The sequence below is a fragment of the Bipolaris maydis genome, assembly GCF_028858645.1.
Source record: "Bipolaris maydis strain C4 unplaced genomic scaffold PSV08scaffold_2, whole genome shotgun sequence".
Taxonomy (NCBI): Eukaryota; Fungi; Ascomycota; class Dothideomycetes; order Pleosporales; family Pleosporaceae; genus Bipolaris; species Bipolaris maydis.
The window spans coordinates 1,353,265-1,370,690 of NW_027093858.1; the positions used below are offsets into that span (position 1 = coordinate 1,353,265).

At 49.0% G+C, this 17,426-nt stretch overlaps 3 protein-coding genes across 3 annotated transcripts; all 3 read left to right on the top strand.

The window, feature by feature from the left end:
• Nucleotides 1-8,319: 8,319 nt before the first annotated feature.
• PSV08DRAFT_265594 (uncharacterized protein) lies at nucleotides 8,320-9,370 on the top strand. Its single transcript, XM_014229157.2, has one exon. It carries the CDS (start codon nucleotides 8,380-8,382, stop codon nucleotides 9,232-9,234), a length of 855 nt encoding a protein of 284 aa, XP_014084632.1. The 5' UTR covers nucleotides 8,320-8,379; the 3' UTR covers nucleotides 9,235-9,370.
• Nucleotides 9,371-10,248: 878 nt separating this feature from the next.
• PSV08DRAFT_215605 (sulfate transporter family-domain-containing protein) lies at nucleotides 10,249-12,891 on the top strand (the record flags this gene model as incomplete). The annotated part of the gene is made up of 3 exons (XM_014229155.1): nucleotides 10,249-10,632; nucleotides 10,682-11,872; nucleotides 11,918-12,891. The coding sequence occupies 3 exons, from the start codon at nucleotides 10,249-10,251 to the stop codon at nucleotides 12,728-12,730; spliced, it is 2,388 nt and encodes a 795-aa protein (XP_014084630.1). The 3' UTR covers nucleotides 12,731-12,891.
• An 860-nt stretch (nucleotides 12,892-13,751) lies between these two features.
• Nucleotides 13,752-16,494, top strand: PSV08DRAFT_347331 (uncharacterized protein; the record flags this gene model as incomplete). The annotated part of the gene is made up of 2 exons (XM_014229154.2): nucleotides 13,752-14,372; nucleotides 14,431-16,494. 2 exons carry the CDS (start codon nucleotides 13,752-13,754, stop codon nucleotides 16,492-16,494), a joined length of 2,685 nt encoding a protein of 894 aa, XP_014084629.2.
• Nucleotides 16,495-17,426: the final 932 nt, after the last annotated feature.

A 17,426-nucleotide genomic window follows, 5' to 3' on the forward strand; every position in this document is an offset into this window, starting at 1 on the left:
TTTGAGGCAGAAACATCCCCGAGAGACATCACGTAAGTAAGTACGGATATATAGTTTTACATACCGGACCGTTGGTAAGAAAAACATTTGGGCCACAACAATTGGCGCACATGTGCATGCAACGTTCTTTATCGCTGCTCTGATGATGTCTGGCCATTGGAATGCATAGTATTGATGGAACTATGGAGCATTCGAATACCGTCGAGGATCCTTCCAAGACCATGCTCCTTTGTTGAAGGGAGATCGGTGATGACATCCCCAAGTAGATTTGCATTAGAACTTTAGCTGATTGGATTCGCCGTAACGTTTCCCCTTCAACACGGCTAGATCGACGGACCGGTTACAGCAGGATTTTCCGGAGTAGCCACTTGAGACAACGCGTAGAAAGTCCTATACTGTGCTATGTACTGCGTACATAGCCGTAAGTAAGTTCATACGCGCGTATGTACAACTAGCTTTACAGTAGGTGGCAATCGTTTCATGTATTCAAGAACACGTCAAGGGGACATGAGGCCACTGAGACCAGGTGCTTTGTTTATGGTTCACCGCTTTCACGTCTGCAGTAGCATATGGTGAGAACAATGGAATGTCCTGTGGCAATCTCAATGTAACGCCACAATTATGAACAACGGCAATCAAAGCCGATGTAAGCCTCGCCGGAACATGTATTTACTATGCGCCCCATAATATGTAAGTAACCCGGCGCTTAGAGAATCAGGTCGAAGGTGTACCAGATCCACCAGGTGAACAATGGATGGTCTTGCATTGAGACGGAACTGCAGTCTGATCCATTGTGGCTGTGGGTTTTTGATGCATGCCGACAGCCAAGATGTCCGAGCAATATGGCATTCTAATCAATTGATGATTTTTAGCCCTATGATGCCTACTGGTCAAATGGCGAAGACAACGCAGAGTTGTAGATGCTGCAGTCACATAGCTGCCAGGTGCATATGCCAGTAAAAGATCAGCACGGCGTTTTCCGCTAAAATCGGGCTGGTACTACCGTCAAGTTCATAGGGGTTGGTTGATGCGCATTTAAAAGGCCCTAATGTACTTGGCCTAATACGACTTTCGGCTTACGGCTTACGGCTTACGCGCCCAGACAGTTAACTGCCGATTTGCAGTCAAGGGTGAACGTCAGACGCGTCCGGCATGATCGCACCAGGTCAATCCATGCCCAAAGCGAAGTCCTGTACGGTTTGAACATGGCATCTCTTCAACTGTATGACGGGTGTGGTTGGTCTAGGGCCTAGGGCGATGTGGGCTCAATCCATATAGGTCAAGTCAGAGTTGCATCTGCACCCGGCATACGAGCCCCAGTTGCCGCGTGCTGGTTTAGAACACTAGGAAATGCGGAACGCGACGGGAAGGTTGTTGGTACGAGGAGCTCGGAGGGTAAGAGTGTCAGGGTGGCAGAAATTGGACGAGGCCGTCTCCACGGTTCCCCTAGAGCGAACCAAGGCTAGTGTCTTGGCGTGTACCCGAACGCGTTGATCATTCATCATCAAGCTGAACATAAACACTCAAATCATCTCTTTACGCGTCCAGATAACGACATTGGCCATCATTGACTTCTCAGACCCTTCTCGATTATGTACAGGGTACAGACTCCACGTCAGTCTACGGTTCGCGGAACGACGACAGGGTCCGTGGTGGGGCTCAACGCTCGATCTTATGTAACCAGGCTTGCCGGCTAATGCCCCCATCCATGCCGTACCAAGGCTCTCTTGCGATCATGGCATCGGCACATCATTTGCGACTCAACATGACGGCAATTCCGCACTCCTCAACCGCCAGCAACCATTGTTTATTCATCGTACATCTTGGTTATCGTGACATCTTCTCCCCATGTCCAAAAACAGCCTTTTCAACCTTGATGCTATCCTTTTCTCCGGAAATGCGAGTGAGTTCCTACTGGCGGATATACATAAGTAGTAAGTATAGAGTAGAAAATTACTCTGATAGGGCTGGAAATGGGCTGTCCGTCTTACTCAGCAACCACACTGGCCTAGCCAGTTTCAGCGAATCTTCTGACAGCATGTCTATCCTCTGGAACATACGGGTCAGCCCGATGAGATCTTTGAAAATGCCGGATTCATCGCTGGTAAATTCCGTCACCTCAAATGCGGGCTGCTCAGATAAGCTTCCTAATTTATTCGTCCGTACTTGCGCATTCTGCTTGAACGTTATCTCGTCAGCGCAGCATAGCGCAAGCAGATCACATGCTCAAGCTTGTCGTGGCGTGGCATGCGATTTGTCCTTGTTGTATTCAAATGGTGATTGTGTTAAACAACCTGGCACGTTGAACTGACTTCGGAGTACCTCAAACAACACTGACACGCGGATCCAACGTCTTTTGAATCAGTATTGTGATATCTTAGTACTCCTTGCTCGTAGAGGTAAAAGAAGCCTACTTATATTCTTACTTTTCAGACCAGGCTTTCCAGGAGCGGCGAGAAATAGAAGTTCCAATGAGCTTGACGGAACTCCAACTCCTACCAGACTAGTTATCAACCGCAACACGCATGCCAATTTGCCTAAACCTAAACACTCGTCGGTATTTTTGGTCGAAGGCCAGCTATCGGTTTACCTTTCTTGCTCGCTCCTCGGCGGTCAAATAGAATGACATGACCTGCTTCCGATATCAGCCATTGGGGAAACCTTAATCTGCCCTAATCGACGTAATCGGCGACGACAGGGAGATATGCATACTTGGATCCTGGGGGAAAGCTGTATGCAAGTATTGTCTCATTGAACAAGTTATGAATCACAATCGATGTGTCGAGATTTCTTGCTGAAAAATCAAAACATTACGTATTAGATAAACATTCCTCGTTCTGTGCCACAGTAAATACCAAAGACAGGACATCCGTCAGGTAACTTGCCAAAAATATGAAAGTTTACATTGAAACAAGGCAACTTGTATGTCACTATGACTCACTTGTATCTGTTATGAATTGACTCGCAAAGCTAATATTGTATCACTGAAAGGGACTGGCAAGCAACCCATGAACTCAGTCGTAAGTACTGCCTGCTGATTCCGAACTTTGAGTTGGCTCAGTTACATCGCTCTTGCACATTAGATTTCTCCTCACTATGCGCGAAGCGGTCTAGTGGGACTCACAGCCGATGTACAGATAAGAGTCGCATCTGTAGTCGAGCTATCGTGGGCAGTAGTCAGGACTATTCCTCCAAGCTGCAGCAACGTTGATTTGATTTAATGAGCAAGAGATGTGAAATTCATCTACCATCTATGGATGCCTTTACATTCATTCTTGAATGCAGCTTTGATGATTCACAACTATCCGTCAAAACTAGCATCTCTTTCGCCAACACTAATCGCACCAGAGCCACTTGATCTTCATATAGAACGAGTTACTAAAGGTGTCTTCGTAACTTCGTACTCTCCAGTATGCGGTAATTCACTACCATGGTGTTGGAGATTCTTCTAGAACTTTCCAGAAAGCAGATACAGGCTAAATGCATGTTTGCTGATATGCACATTTGGGACGATTGAATTTTCTGTAGATGTATGCCTCCTCTAGTGAAATTTTCAGTAACTAGATTGTCGCAACATGCGCACTCAACATGGTTGTGCTCGTGTCTAACATCCAATCTGCCACCTGCTGGTGGCTGGACAGAGATGGTTGCTCACGTGATATCACTCCCTTCAAGAAGGCACGAGCAGCCTTTGAAAGCCATATAGAGGCGCATTTATTCCGCCGATCATACAGATAGTACGACAAATTAAGTTCTACTATCAAGTGAATTTCAGTTTGGTCATTGTGTATCGCGAGCCCTCACCGCCCCACTTTGTCGCTCCAATCACCATGATGCCATATCTTGACCCTTATCAGTCACCTTATCTCACGAGACTACACCGCTATCACCAAAAGCACTCTTTATCTAGAGCATTGACTTCACCCAAGCCTCGAAAAACAGGACGCGATATCCACACCCAGCTGTCCTATTCTCACCTATCATGGATCACCAACATTATCAACCAATCTGGCCGCTGGTCGAGGGCACATACGACTACACAATGAACCTGGCTGCCGAGCTCTGGACTATGATATGGCCAGCGGGTGAAGCCCACCAAGCACAAGCCAAACGAGAAGTCGACTCCAATGCTGCGAAGAAAGGGAAGCTTGCAGCTCGCCCAGATACAGCGACTATCGTTGAGGTAAACGGAGGTACAAAGACCTGAGAATGTTTCGCGAGCGAGACAAAAGTCCGGGCGCTACCCGAAGATAAGCAAAAAAGAAACATCGGTATGGCATCACATTCAACGTTGCGCGGAGCCTGAACTGACGAGACAGTGGGTATGTCGCACTAGTTTGGACAAAATCAACTACACAAAATATACCGAACATTGATTCTTACGAATGGTAAGATATGTCTGGACACAGCAACTGATAAGCCATAACCCATGTACTGACTACTAGCAAGCAGCGCATCAGTCGAGCGTCCTCCAGCGCTAGGAGCGCCAGGCAAGTATCATGCGGCTGCAGCGACGACACAGAATGTACGTTATCGGAATTTGGAAATTGTCGGGAATGGGAAATGGAGCACCCAAGTGCCACGGAACGGGGTATCTGCTGTCTCATCGATGTTACAGTGGGAAGGACACATGGGCCAGGATCGGATTGTATGCAAGGGCCAAACATGAATTTAGTTTAACACCTTCTTTTTATCAATCTTTAATCAGTAGATTCGAAGTTGATTCGTATTTTTGAATTTGCTTTTACCGAAACAATATCTGATACAATCGACAAATGTTTATGCTTGTGCTTCAATTTCCATGTATCGTGCAAAAGCGAAAGAGACAACATTACCGCCTTGAAACAATCTCAAGTATATCCTCTTACTCTATCTACCGAACCACTACTGCTTAGCTGTTTTCAATCATGTTGGATAATGAATGTATTGACTAACTGTTCACGTCACAGGAGTGGGAGTATACAGTTGAAATATTCGGTGGCTGGGAGCAGCCACCTTACGAAGCTCAACACACGACCTTCACCTTCAACATACAACGAATCACTACCCCTGTCATAGCGCTGATACAAAGTTCTGATACAAGACTTCCACAAGAATCACCAGCGTCCTCATTAAGAAATATGATGAAGTCAAAAAGGCTTGCCGAGCTAAACACAAGCCCCTCTTCCCAACGAAGTGAGTCCTAAGTGAGACAAATGAGGCCACAAAACCACGTTACGCGAAAGGAGATGGGAAATCTGACTTCGGAAAATCCTTGTGAAACAAAAGTCTTTTTTTTTCTATTCGTTTCTCACGCTTTCTTTTTACCGCAGCATGGTGGCAAGAACTCGAATCTATTCTGGATAGCAGCAAGTATGACATTTACGCGAACCGAATGGATTTTGCGATGACAGTGTTCTGAAGACGAGCATTCGAATCATGGATTGCTTTCGAAAGAAATCTGTATTGTTCCAAAGAAAGTGGGAAGAGTGGGTGGGACGAAGGCTATTGGAGAGGTTGTTATGAGAGATTCGGATTCGAAACGAGATATGTTAGAAAGCAGAATGTAGTAAAGGTGTATTACGCTTCTGAAGTACTTAGTACATGTGGGGCTTTGCTTGTCGAAGACACAGATGCGATATACGAAGTGAGTGGGACATGGAGTTGCTCGCAGGATGCACAAAGTGCCAAGTGGGGGCAGTCCCGAGTTGATCTATTGAACACAGTTTGGCTTTTTCGTCGTTTGATTGGGTGAAGTGAACGCTGTTGCAGCGAGATCCTTGTATTTGCGGGGGTTTGATCGGTGTAAAGAGGCTTGGGTGTGATCGTATTCGTAAAAACCCCGAGCCAGTCGATTGGAATTGTGATGAGGCTCGTGAAACGAGTGGCGCTTTATTCTGGAGACGCTTAGGGAAGCAGGTGAATTCAATAGCGTTTAAATGTCTTTTCGATTCTTTGATGTGGTATCCAAAGGGCCGAAGAAGAAAGGGTCTTCTGATGCTGATGATGCGTGTACGTTATTGATCAGTTTGGTGATGTTATAGATGAGAAACTGAACACGTTGCTGCGAACAATCCGAGGATTCCGAAAGATTCCTGTACTTTTGCATCAGATATAGTAAACGCTTTCTGAGAATAGGATCAATCGTACTGTCAAGAGATTTTCGGACGTTGATTCCCGGGTACCAATCGTCTTCGGCAGTTAGTTCTTGTACGCGCGTTGATATATTTAAACGCTCTGGAAATGAGGCTAACCATGACTAGAGTGTGCCCTTGGTATTCGATATACATTTACAGCACTATATTGAACAGGGTGGTCGATTGCGTTTGCGCCTAAAGCTTATAGACAGTAAACAGTGGGGCAGTCCCCTCGCACACAGCTTAGCCTTACAGCGCGCTGTAAGCTTTATAGGCAGTAAGGTAGCTCTTATTCTCCACTCTACAAGTTGTGAACCCGATTTCTATAGTGAATATTATCCACTTTTACAGCGAATGTAGGGTCCACGTGCACAACGCTACCCGAAATCGTGGATTTGGAATACGAAGGGCAGCGCTTACATTGCCTTATTTTCGCCCTAACACTCCAACGTTAAAATCACAATATTGATAATCATCATTGCATCCTGAAAGATCACCCTCCGATGATCATCGTCCTAGTTCAGGCGGAACTAATTTCGGTTCCGGATCCGTACCCATCCGGACCCCCTGTAACCCAGCCCATAGCACACTGCGGCGACAACGGTCTGAGATTTAGCGAGTAAGCACGCAGTCAACGCAAATATAATAAGCGACATAGCTGTTCAGAGACTGCTGGGTATGATTTATCAGCTCAAGATGTCTGGAGACTAGTGTTTGGTACATGCTTGACTAGCTTACCAAGTTCAGTGGACCAGAGTTCCGTCAAACCATGTACAAGAATACGAAGACAAACCACAGCAAACTTTGCTTACGCCACCACAGGTCATGCACCAAGCGTGCTTTCATTAAAGTATGGCACAATTTCTTGGAGAAGTCGTCCGATTTTGTCTCGATTCAAGAGCGTCGTAATATATATACCAAGCCCGTTAAGGACCGTGGCATTCTCGCGATCATGGAAAGCAAGTCGAGACAGGGCCTGAACCAATCAGGAATCCGGAGCCGAGTCAAGAGCTTGTGAAGTGGCTTATGGCTACCACGCGCTCCCCAGAATGGATACTGAGGCGAAGGCATACATATATTTCGCGGAGCCGCACGCTTGTTCCCATGCTTATGGAAGGCAATTCTCGTCCCCATGCCTGTCCCTATTCCTTGGAGAGGTTTGATTCATTCCTGCGATTGACACTGCCTTCGTATCAGCGGAGATATATCCGAAGGTGTAAAGTTCCCACTTGACGGCTTTGATAGTTGGGTCTGCGTTACGTCAAGTCACTTACACACATCGGCCCACTTCCAGGACGCGGACTGCTCTGGCCAACGGGGATTTTATGGCGACATTCCAACCCCTACGTGGTTCACCTTGGCCACAGACAAAGCCATGCTGGAGTGAGTGGTGTTTGCTCCCATGGTGACTGTTTGTGCACGTGCCACATGCGACTTCCTGTTTGAAACTTATGCCTTGAGTGTCTCACTGCCATTTCCCTCCGCCGTATTTCCTTTTTGATTGTCCATCTCCTTGTAATCCCTTTCTTCAAAAACCCATTGCGGGACCCGTCCATTGTGGCGGTACAGCTTTTCGGGCGAGTCCGTGGCTACATCAACCACACGCCTTTTCGAGTACCGGCACACTTTCCCACTAGATTCTTTGCGAACGGTTCTCACAAAAAATCTCTCAAGATGACGAATTCCAAGCAGGCCGCGCAATCTCGTATGTGGAAGAAGCCTACGGCTATCTCAAACGCGACCAACCCGCTCGCAGTGGCACTGACCTTATATCCGGTACTAGAAGTAGGTTCCACCCGGTTACTAATTTTGGCGCTTAATCATTAATAAACGACAGACACTTGTTTCGTACCTTCCGCCGTATGACTTGGTCACAGTGACCCAGTTGTGCCAAACACTCCACAACCACATCCAGATACATGATGCCAGGGTAAAGGCCAACCTACTCTCCAAGACCTTGTGTGCTGGGCTGGGCTCCTATTTGCGCACGTTATTTCACTGTGCGTGCACAGCAAAGAGTTTTCGCCTAACTATCGGCTGTGCCGGCGATGGGTTTCGAACTGAATCGCGTCCGTGTGTGGGGTGCGGAATCAACACATGCGACGAATGCCGGATACATGTCTTCTACAACCATCTCGTCGAGGACGCTGGGTACGACCAACGTCGCTGGTGGGCAGGTTTCTTCTTTCTGAATACTGCCTCCATTTCTGTCTTTCCACCAAAGCATGGCGATGTATCCGCCTGGCACCGTTCTGTCGAAAAAATGGAGCCTCTCCACGATCGCGGCCGTTTCCACATTCCACTCCACATTCCTGCTATTGGCGATCCGGAGCCGATAGAGCGCTTCTTGGATATCAATCTGGGCGAGCAACAGATTATCAGCCCTCTTGGTCGTACTCAACCTCCATATAGCGGCAACGAGATTGTGTCGTTCCTCAACATGATTATCACCCTGCGGAAAGAGCTCGTGTGCTTGGCATGCTTCAAGGAACGTCAGAAGAAAGGCTCATCCCGATGCTCTTGCACGCTACGCAAGCGCTTCCTCGACCGCTGGCTATGTGTGGGTTGCTACGTAAAAGAAGATCACGCGGACAAAGCCATGGCTAGCCATATCGTTGTTCAAGACGACGACGGAGGCGGCCACCGTCACTTATGTGCCTGTGGGGCGAGTTTCGGAGCGGGTCCACAGCCAAAAATTCTTTGTAACTGGTGCAAGGGAGAGGTCACAGGGCAATGGGTTGACGCCGAAGACGACATGCATGACCGAGACGCCGAAGAGCCCGAGGAGGAAGAGCAACAAGACGAAGAACATTCAGCTGCTGACTTTGCGCATATGGAGCCGGGTGAGCTTGGTTTCGCCAAAAATCGCGACAAGTCGTTATCAGTCTACGTCGACGGCAATTGCATTCGTGGAGAGCGTTTGGGGCGAGGTATTGTGCGCAAATGGAGGTTAGAGGAAGGTCTGCCGGACGAATGCATTTGCTGTCTGTGCCAAGACGGCGATGCCAACCACAACCACAACCACGATGGAAACGAAGGTGAGGGGAATGATGACGGTGGCGAATGGGAGACGGACGATAACAGTACCACAGCCATTGATGACGGTGAGAGTAACTGAGAGTATGCTGATGTGGGAAACACGCCTCTGAAGTGCTAGTATTGGGATTATACGAGAAGTTCACAAGCCCGTGCGTTACTACTACTGATCATGGGGTACTAGTAAAAGCAGAAAGCTATGTATGAATGTCGATGTACTCGAAGGAGCTAACACGGCCAGCGAACACCTAGCTACCCAAACGTCCTAGGGCAAGAAACGCCTCAAGTGAATAGAAAGATAAGGAGCCGGTGATGGCGAGCAACACCTCCCCGCAGGATGCACGACCTTCCCGATGTGGGCCCTCAACTAGTACTATAGTAGGATCCGAGTCGGAGAGCTTGGCATTGGCAGCGATGCCTCGCCTCACCAGAGGCTCACCACCACCATGCTGGAATACCATGCGCGTTCCTATCTAGTCGATCTTTGGACCATCCTATCACCAGTATCCCACACCGACTTCCTATCGTCGAGCTGAATCCGGGAAATGTGAATGTAGATCCATAGAGAGGTGCAGTGTGAGGTTGTAGTGCCTACACAGACGTCGGAGCGAGCACTGGTTTCGAAAGCTACAAATGCATCACATGCACCCATCTCTTACCGGCGCTGTGAATATATCGGACTTTTTGTTACCTTTAAACTATGCATTTGACTTACGTAGGAGATATACGGTCTCGATACTAAGTCGCCGTGTCGATGCCGCCAAGGCCTCTCGCCCGACCTCTCGGCTCGTCGGCCAGATGCTCCAAGTGCAAACGCATGATAGTGGATAAAACTCCGCGCAAAGAGCGTCCAGATAGCCGTAGGACAAGCCAGTATCGGTAAACTTATAACCTGAACAGTTTCTCCGCATTTTGTTTCATAGCCATTGCATCACTCCTGGGACCCTACAGAGCACATGTATATGCTCTAGCCCGACGCTACTGTCACAAGACCTACCACTATTACGTCTCTTATACATGCTTGTGCAAGCGGAATATCCTTCTTAATACTGCCGGTCTCTTCCGGACCCTTCAGCATATCCTTAACATCTGAAAGATGAAACTGTTACCAACCTTTTCCGAAGACCGTAGCGCACAGACAGAAACATTTAAGAACATCGCCCTTGAAACTATTGGAGAAACATACATTGAAGAAGATCCGTCGGTGGCGGAATGGTTCCGCGAGTTCGTTCCAACCCGACGTGGGGTTGTCGAGTATTTTCTTCAAGTGTTTCCGAGTGCGCGCTGGATCAGAAGGTACAACCTACATTGGCTAGCCGGTGATGCCATTGCTGGAATCACTGTCGGTCTTGTCGTTGTTCCCCAGGGAGTAGCATATGCGTCGCTTGCTCGCTTATCGCCTGCATATGGTCTCTACACTACCTTTGCAGGCGCAGGTCTGTATTGGATATTCGGTACTTCAAGAGACATTTCCATAGGTGTAGGTCAAATTCTCCATATCAGCATTTCAGTATCTGACCCGCATATAGACTACCGCTGTTGGCTCACTCCTGGTTGGCAATGCTGTTAACAAGGTCGAGAACTCACATCCGGGAAAGTACACTCCTGAGCAAGTCGCTCATGCCATAAGCTTCTTATCCGGTGTCATCTTGCTCGCCTGTGGTTTTCTCCGCCTTGGCTTCATCATCGAATTCGTACCTTACATACCTATCTCGGCCTTCATCACATCAGCAAGCATCACCATCATCTTAACCCAGCTGCCAACATTGATGGGTGTGACCGGCATAAATACGCGCGATGCCCCATACAAGGTGTTGGGCAACTTCTTAAAGGGTCTGCCTCGCACAAAACTCGATGCAGCTATCGGCATTACATCTATCATCCTCTTGTTTCTCATCAAGAACACCTGCGCTAAGATGGAGGTACGACAGCCACGGAGAAAAAAGATGTGGTCCACTATATCCTCTTTGCGTCTTGCCTTCACCGTACTGCTCTACACTCTTGTTAGTTGGCTGGTTAACCGGAAAACGCATGCAGGCAAAACGAAGTTTCGTACTGTCGGCCACATCGAGAAAGGCTTCAGTCACGCTGGCGTACCGCCGATGGATGGCGAACTTTTCGGGAATGTTGCCTCCGAGCTGCCTGCTATGATCATCATTCTCATCGTTGAACACATTGCAATTGCGAAGAACTTTGGTCGTCAGAACAACTACACAGTCATACCATCTCAAGAAATGATTGCAGAAGGCGCTGCCAACCTGTTCAGTCCATTTGTCGGTGGCTATGTTTGTACTGGATCCTTTGGTGCTTCTGCTGTGTTGGCTAAAGCAGCAGTGCGGACCCCGCTCTCTGGACTCTTCAGCGCGTTAGTGTTGTTATTAGCACTATACGCGCTCACTGCAGTCTTCGACTACATCCCTAATGCAGCACTCGCTGGCCTCATTATCCACTCTACTGTTGGTTTGATCAAAGGCCCAAAGGATTTGCACAAGTATTATCAACTCTCCCCATTCGAGCTATTCATCTGGGTATGTGGTGTCGTCATTGCTTTCTTCACCGATCTCCAGACAGCCATCTATGTAACCGTCGGTCTTTCTTTCGCCATGCTTCTAGTTCGCATGGCCAGAAGCCCAGGCAAGTTCCGTGGCCCAGTTAGTGTAACACGCATTGTGCGCAAAGATCTACCTTCCAACCAAGAATCTTCTGGGAAAGCACTTGACGTTCCGGCGGTTCGTCATGTTGGACATGTTGAGGGAATGCGCCAGGTCTACATTCCCTACGACGTCAAAGACAACCACAACCCGAATATCACGATCGAACCCACATACCCGGGTGTGTTCATCTACCGCTTTAGCGAGAACTTCAATTACATCAACCAGGCCTACCACGTCGACTATCTGACCTCTTATATCAAATCACACACCCGCCGAACGCAAACAGATGACGGCATGCATGATCATGAACGCCTTTGGTGCGACGCCCCGCCTACCGAAAGGCACATTCAAGAGTCTGCCTCACTGCCAGTTCTACGGGCAGTGGTACTCGACTTTTCTACTGTCAACGTTCTCGACATCACCAGTATCGACGGCTTGAAAGCCCTGCGCGAAACTCTAGACCGCTATGCAGCACCTGGTTTGGTGGAGTGGCATTTCGCCGGTGTACACAGTCGATGGACCCGCAAAGCGCTTTCGTTCGCGGGTTTCGGATTCCCTGCAACCACAAACGTCGACAGCATGAGTAATTGGTGTCCTGCCTATACCGTCACTACAAGTCTGGCTGGTGCGACAGATGAAGAGCGCAAAGAGATGGAGATTATGAAGAGGAGCGCCAGTGTACAAGATGAAGAGTCGTGTAAAGAAGCCGTGGAGTCGAGTGAGAAGCAGATTCATATGAGCAATCCAGACACGAAGATGCGCTTCGAGCCCATGTATGGTGTCGATAGACCCTTTTTCCATCTTGATCTTCACGATGCTGTTGACGCAGCAACGAGAGATGCGAAGAGGGCTGATATGCGGGAGACACAGACCGTTTGCTCGCTTAGTACTCGCTCAGAGACTCCTGAGCAAGGTGTGGTATGAAAAAGTTGTTTTTCTATTTTGCATTCTTTCGCTCTTCTCCTTCAATTCGTTGGATCAAAAATTAGTGGCGGCGTCTGGTAGCTGTAGGCGATTTTGGCTTTTTGAAATGTTAGATTCCTCGAGGGTCAGGAATCGCGGAATACGGACCTTGTGCTGGTGTGCGCTTAAACTCGGCTCTTCATAATGAATAACGATCAATGTAATATGGTTTTGACTGTCCGCATTGGTTTAAATCGGAGGGTGCTTGCGGCACATGACAAAACTTGCTGCCTCGGACCCGAAGTTGGAGTGAGAGGCTGGCCAATCCCCTATTAGGAGCAGTGAGTTACAGATTTGGTGCGTCTTCTGGAATACGGTCAACAACAAGGGCTTTCTGCACGGACGCTCGATGGCCATACAGAAAACCACAGATAGTTTCTAGTAGTACGTGGTTTGAAGATAGTGGTAGTCACAAGATAGCACATACAGTCTAGTCCGTGTGAGGATGGGCTCACCCTCCTAAGCTCACGTGCATGCTTCCTCCAAGTACTTTGAATCACTGTCAAACCGTATTTTACAGTCGTGCCTAGCGGCCTTCACCTTGATCTGACATCAAATAGGTTGGTCTTTGCCGTAATAAGAGATTGCAAGCACACGGCCGCGGTTACGCCACACCTTTCACGTTACATTCTGTCGAAAGCAGATACCGCTCAAAGTATGGCACAAATGTTTACAGTTTGGAGGATATCTGCTCCAATTGATGTTGTAAGTGTTCAGCTACTCGAAGAAATGAGGTTTGTAACTCATAGCCCTCGGCCGCATTTGTAGAGTATTCGTCTCGCATTCATCACTGTAGGGCCGTAGCGTCTTTCGCTTTCACTGCGTGGTAAGCAAGTACGTTTGCAGTCTTTTATCCTCGCTAATACCACGCACACACAGTATATATAGATATGTTCACACTCCCATTGGTATTTTCTCTCTGACATCAGCCATCCATCGACCTCTCGCCGCTCGACCGCATCGAGCCTCAGTCCACAGAGCGATGGATGACACCAAGTTGCTGATAGCGATCAGGGAAGGCACTCTAAGCGATAATGATGCCAAAGGACAACTTCTCAAACGCAGATACGCCATCGCAATCGACGAAGACCTCCCACCTGACCTCCGAGCCCGAGCCCTTCAAATATGTGACAAGGCCTTCAAGTCCGGCATCTTCGAAGCAACCAGCAAGACGCCGCCCTTTGTCACATTCCTGCACGATGCATTGGAAGAAATTGCACTCGTGTACAAGAAGAGGGATGCTCGGCTCACGCCATCACAGAGGACAAGGACAAGCACTCCAGCCGATCCAACGGAGCACACACTTGAGCCAATACCAGATTTCGAGCCTGATCTCAAGCGTCGGTCCCTGTCGCTGGCAGCAGGCCGACGCTCGAGATCAGTGACTTTGGAAAGGTCAATGGTCGCGGATGCAGTCGAAACGAGGCAGCTTCGAAAGTGCCGCGCGCATTGCAACACTGATACACCTGGGAAAGATTCGAAGCGTCGTCTTTACGGACCCCCCAAGAATGTTCCCAAGACGAAGGAGCCAGCAGACCCTTTGCCCTCCTTGATTGTCAAATTGCGTGTTTCAAGTACAAGTGACAGCAACAAGTCGCTAGGCGTATCTGTTCCCATTCCCAGAAGATCTTCTCGAACTGTTTAAGGCTAACATACTCAAGACTCGCAGCAGGAATACACTGCCCAGACACATTGATATTTTCTCCGGTACCAACAGCCACTTCTTCACGACGGGAACGACAAGTCTAGACACACCTTGTACAGGCACTCCATCTACCATGGGTTATACGTTCGAAGAACCAACCTCCAACATGAAGAGAGTCCATTTCTCAGACGGTCACACTGCCGGCAGTGCCACAACAGTCGACGACTTCTTATTCAAAAGGGCCAATTCCTCGAGCAAGTCCAGTGCACAGGGAGAGTCTAGTACGCAAGCCAGTGTCACCCGGTCCAGTACAAATCAAGACTCAAACAACCAAGCCAGCACTCTCAAACAGACCACCAAGAAACAAGACAAGCCAAAGAAGAAAAAACCACTCGTAGAAAATGCCCGGAGAAAATATGCTTCACGCACTCAATGCCAGCCTACCATGGAAGAAGTATACTTGGCCGATCCGCTTATGAGATCACGGCGCCCATCACCACCGCGACCTGAGCAGATGTTTACAGGAGAGTCTTTACGACGCAATAGCTCCTTTAGCTTCAGGCTTCCAACGTTACCAACACAAGCAAGAGTATCGATTCTACCCAAGAAACCCGTAGAACAGGGCAGAATAGACAAGGAAGTAACAGTTACAGCACTACTTCCACTAGCACATCCTCCATCGCCTCCGCCTCCACCACCTCCACGTCGTGAGTCCCAGGCTCTCAGCTCTAATTTTCCCGCTTCAAAAGAAGCAAAGCTTCGGATTCCCAAAGATCTGTTCATCTCTCCCAACATTCCTGAGTCAATACGACAGTTAGAAGCACTACTTGCAGGTCGTGAGGGTCTCGTAGTCTCTCCTAATCTTCTCGCGTCACTGCCACAGATCGAAGCATCACCTCCACCCCCAGGAGCCGCATTTTCCAACCGCAGACTTCCTCCACTGCCGAACCAAGCAGGAGCACCAGGTGAATCCAAACCAGCGGAAGGAGAAGCCAGAGAATACATTACACTAGCACCTTTCCGCCCCGAATTCGTGTTATCATCTCACAACCTTCCCCCGCTGTCAGCGACTGTAGGAGATCTACTTCCACGCCACCATGTCTTCAACCTCAGACCCATTCTTCCCAAGCCACCAGCACAAGAAGGATCATCAGGTGTAGCCAGTCAATCAGCCGGACCCGTGGCAGGAAGAGGAGCACCACGTGCAGCCAGTGAACCCGTCAGACCCGCGAGAGGAAGAGAAAGAAGACGAGGAAGAGGAAGACCCAAAAAAGCACCTACGCCATCGCCTCTCCGCAACGAAATTATACTTTCACCCCCAGCACAACCAATAGAGCCACGTATAAACCTGGCTATCCCCGTCCCCAGCCTCGGTCTTCCCACGCTATCAGTACGACCAGGAACATCACGCATATTCACTGAACTCTCTAACCCCGTTTCGCATATGCAAGATGTCAGATCGGCTCCACACCAGCCAAGCGAGTCAGACAGAGACAGACTCGAGCGACCTTGCACTCCCAACCAACCGCCTCCTTCTCCTCCTCCTCCTCCAGCAACCTCTTCGTTACCACCTCGTCCGCCCCGGGGCCCTCCCATCTCCATCTCCTCCGCCTCATGCTCCTCCTCCCCGTCTCCCTCGCCCTCACCTCCCGCCCTCGCAATTTCCGACCCCGCCATCCCCATCTCCCCAACAACCCGCCAACTCGCAGAGTCCCTTTCCCGCCGCCACACAGCATCCATCTCCATCTCAACCCTCACCTTCCCCCCATACCCCTCACCACTCGCCCCCCGCGCCCTCCCCCACTTCCACACCGGCGCCGTCATCGCCGTCGAGAATATCAGAGACGACTACGCCATCACGCCCGACTTTTCGCTGCTTGAGCTTGTCGAGGACCTCGAGGAGAATCGGCCGACCGTGTTGGATTGGGAGCATGTTACGGTTATGAGGGGCGGGGATTGGGTGTATGGGGTGCTGAGGGAGGTGTGGGAGGTGTGGGGGGACAGGGTGCGTGTTGAGGAGGTGGTTGAGCAGTTGATGGAGTGGGTGGATGGGGAGTTTGAGAGGTTAGCGTGGGTTTAGGAAGGAGTAGGTGGTTTGACTTGTTCTCTTTTTTTTTTTTTTTTGCGGTTTCACTTTTTTTCTTGGGTTGAGAGGGATGGGGTAGGCTGGGTGCTAAAAGATGGATGAGGGAGAGAGAGAAAGGTTTGCAAGAGGAGATTCATGGTCTTATTCTTGTTTTTTTTTTGGACTTTTCAGCTGCTGGGTCAGGGTAACGATGATTGTTACGTTATTCGGTAGTTCTGATACCGTTGAGCATGCTCAATTGCTTATGGGCAACATACATATATGTAGCACTGGTTTGTACGGTATTGGTGGACGAGAACGATTAATTCAGGCCAGCTGAGCTAAGTACACGTACATGTAGAATATCAAAGTTTCCACTCCCACATTCCGTCATCTTATCATGTACACATGCAACACTAAGGAGTACAACGTGCAGCCCATTCTCACCAAGACCCCAACCAACTTTGAAACAACACTGCATGCAACGTTCATCGTGACATCAGATATTCACCAAGACGTGTCAAAATCCACATGGGCTGGAATCGTGTCCATGACCTTGGGTGTCACCGCTAGTATTCTCTTCACCTCAGTCGGAGTCTGGGTCTGTACATGACTCCCTCTCCTGACTCGTGGTGGACACGGGCTTGAAGCGTCGCCCGACTTACCGAGGTTTTGGCGACGCTTCAGGCCCGATAAACAACGGTTCACGACTCGTGAAGCAACCTTATCTAAGCGAGGTTTCTTCCGGTCACTAGTGACACGTGCCGAACCTCGGAAAGATGTCACAGAGGAAAATTGAGTTCCCGAATCAATGAATATCTTTCCTGGAAGGTAACGGAGCTGCCCATTCTCAGCAGCTTCAACACGAGTTGACTAGTGGGATCTACAAGAGCGACTTGTTAGGGTCGATTTGCCAAGACGGATGTGAATTCCTTCCACCCAGACCA

Excerpts from the sequence above, each read along its gene's own strand:
- PSV08DRAFT_265594 (XM_014229157.2), top strand. The coding sequence starts at position 8,380 with ATGGAGCCTCTCCACGATCGCGGCCGTTTCCACATTCCACTCCACATT.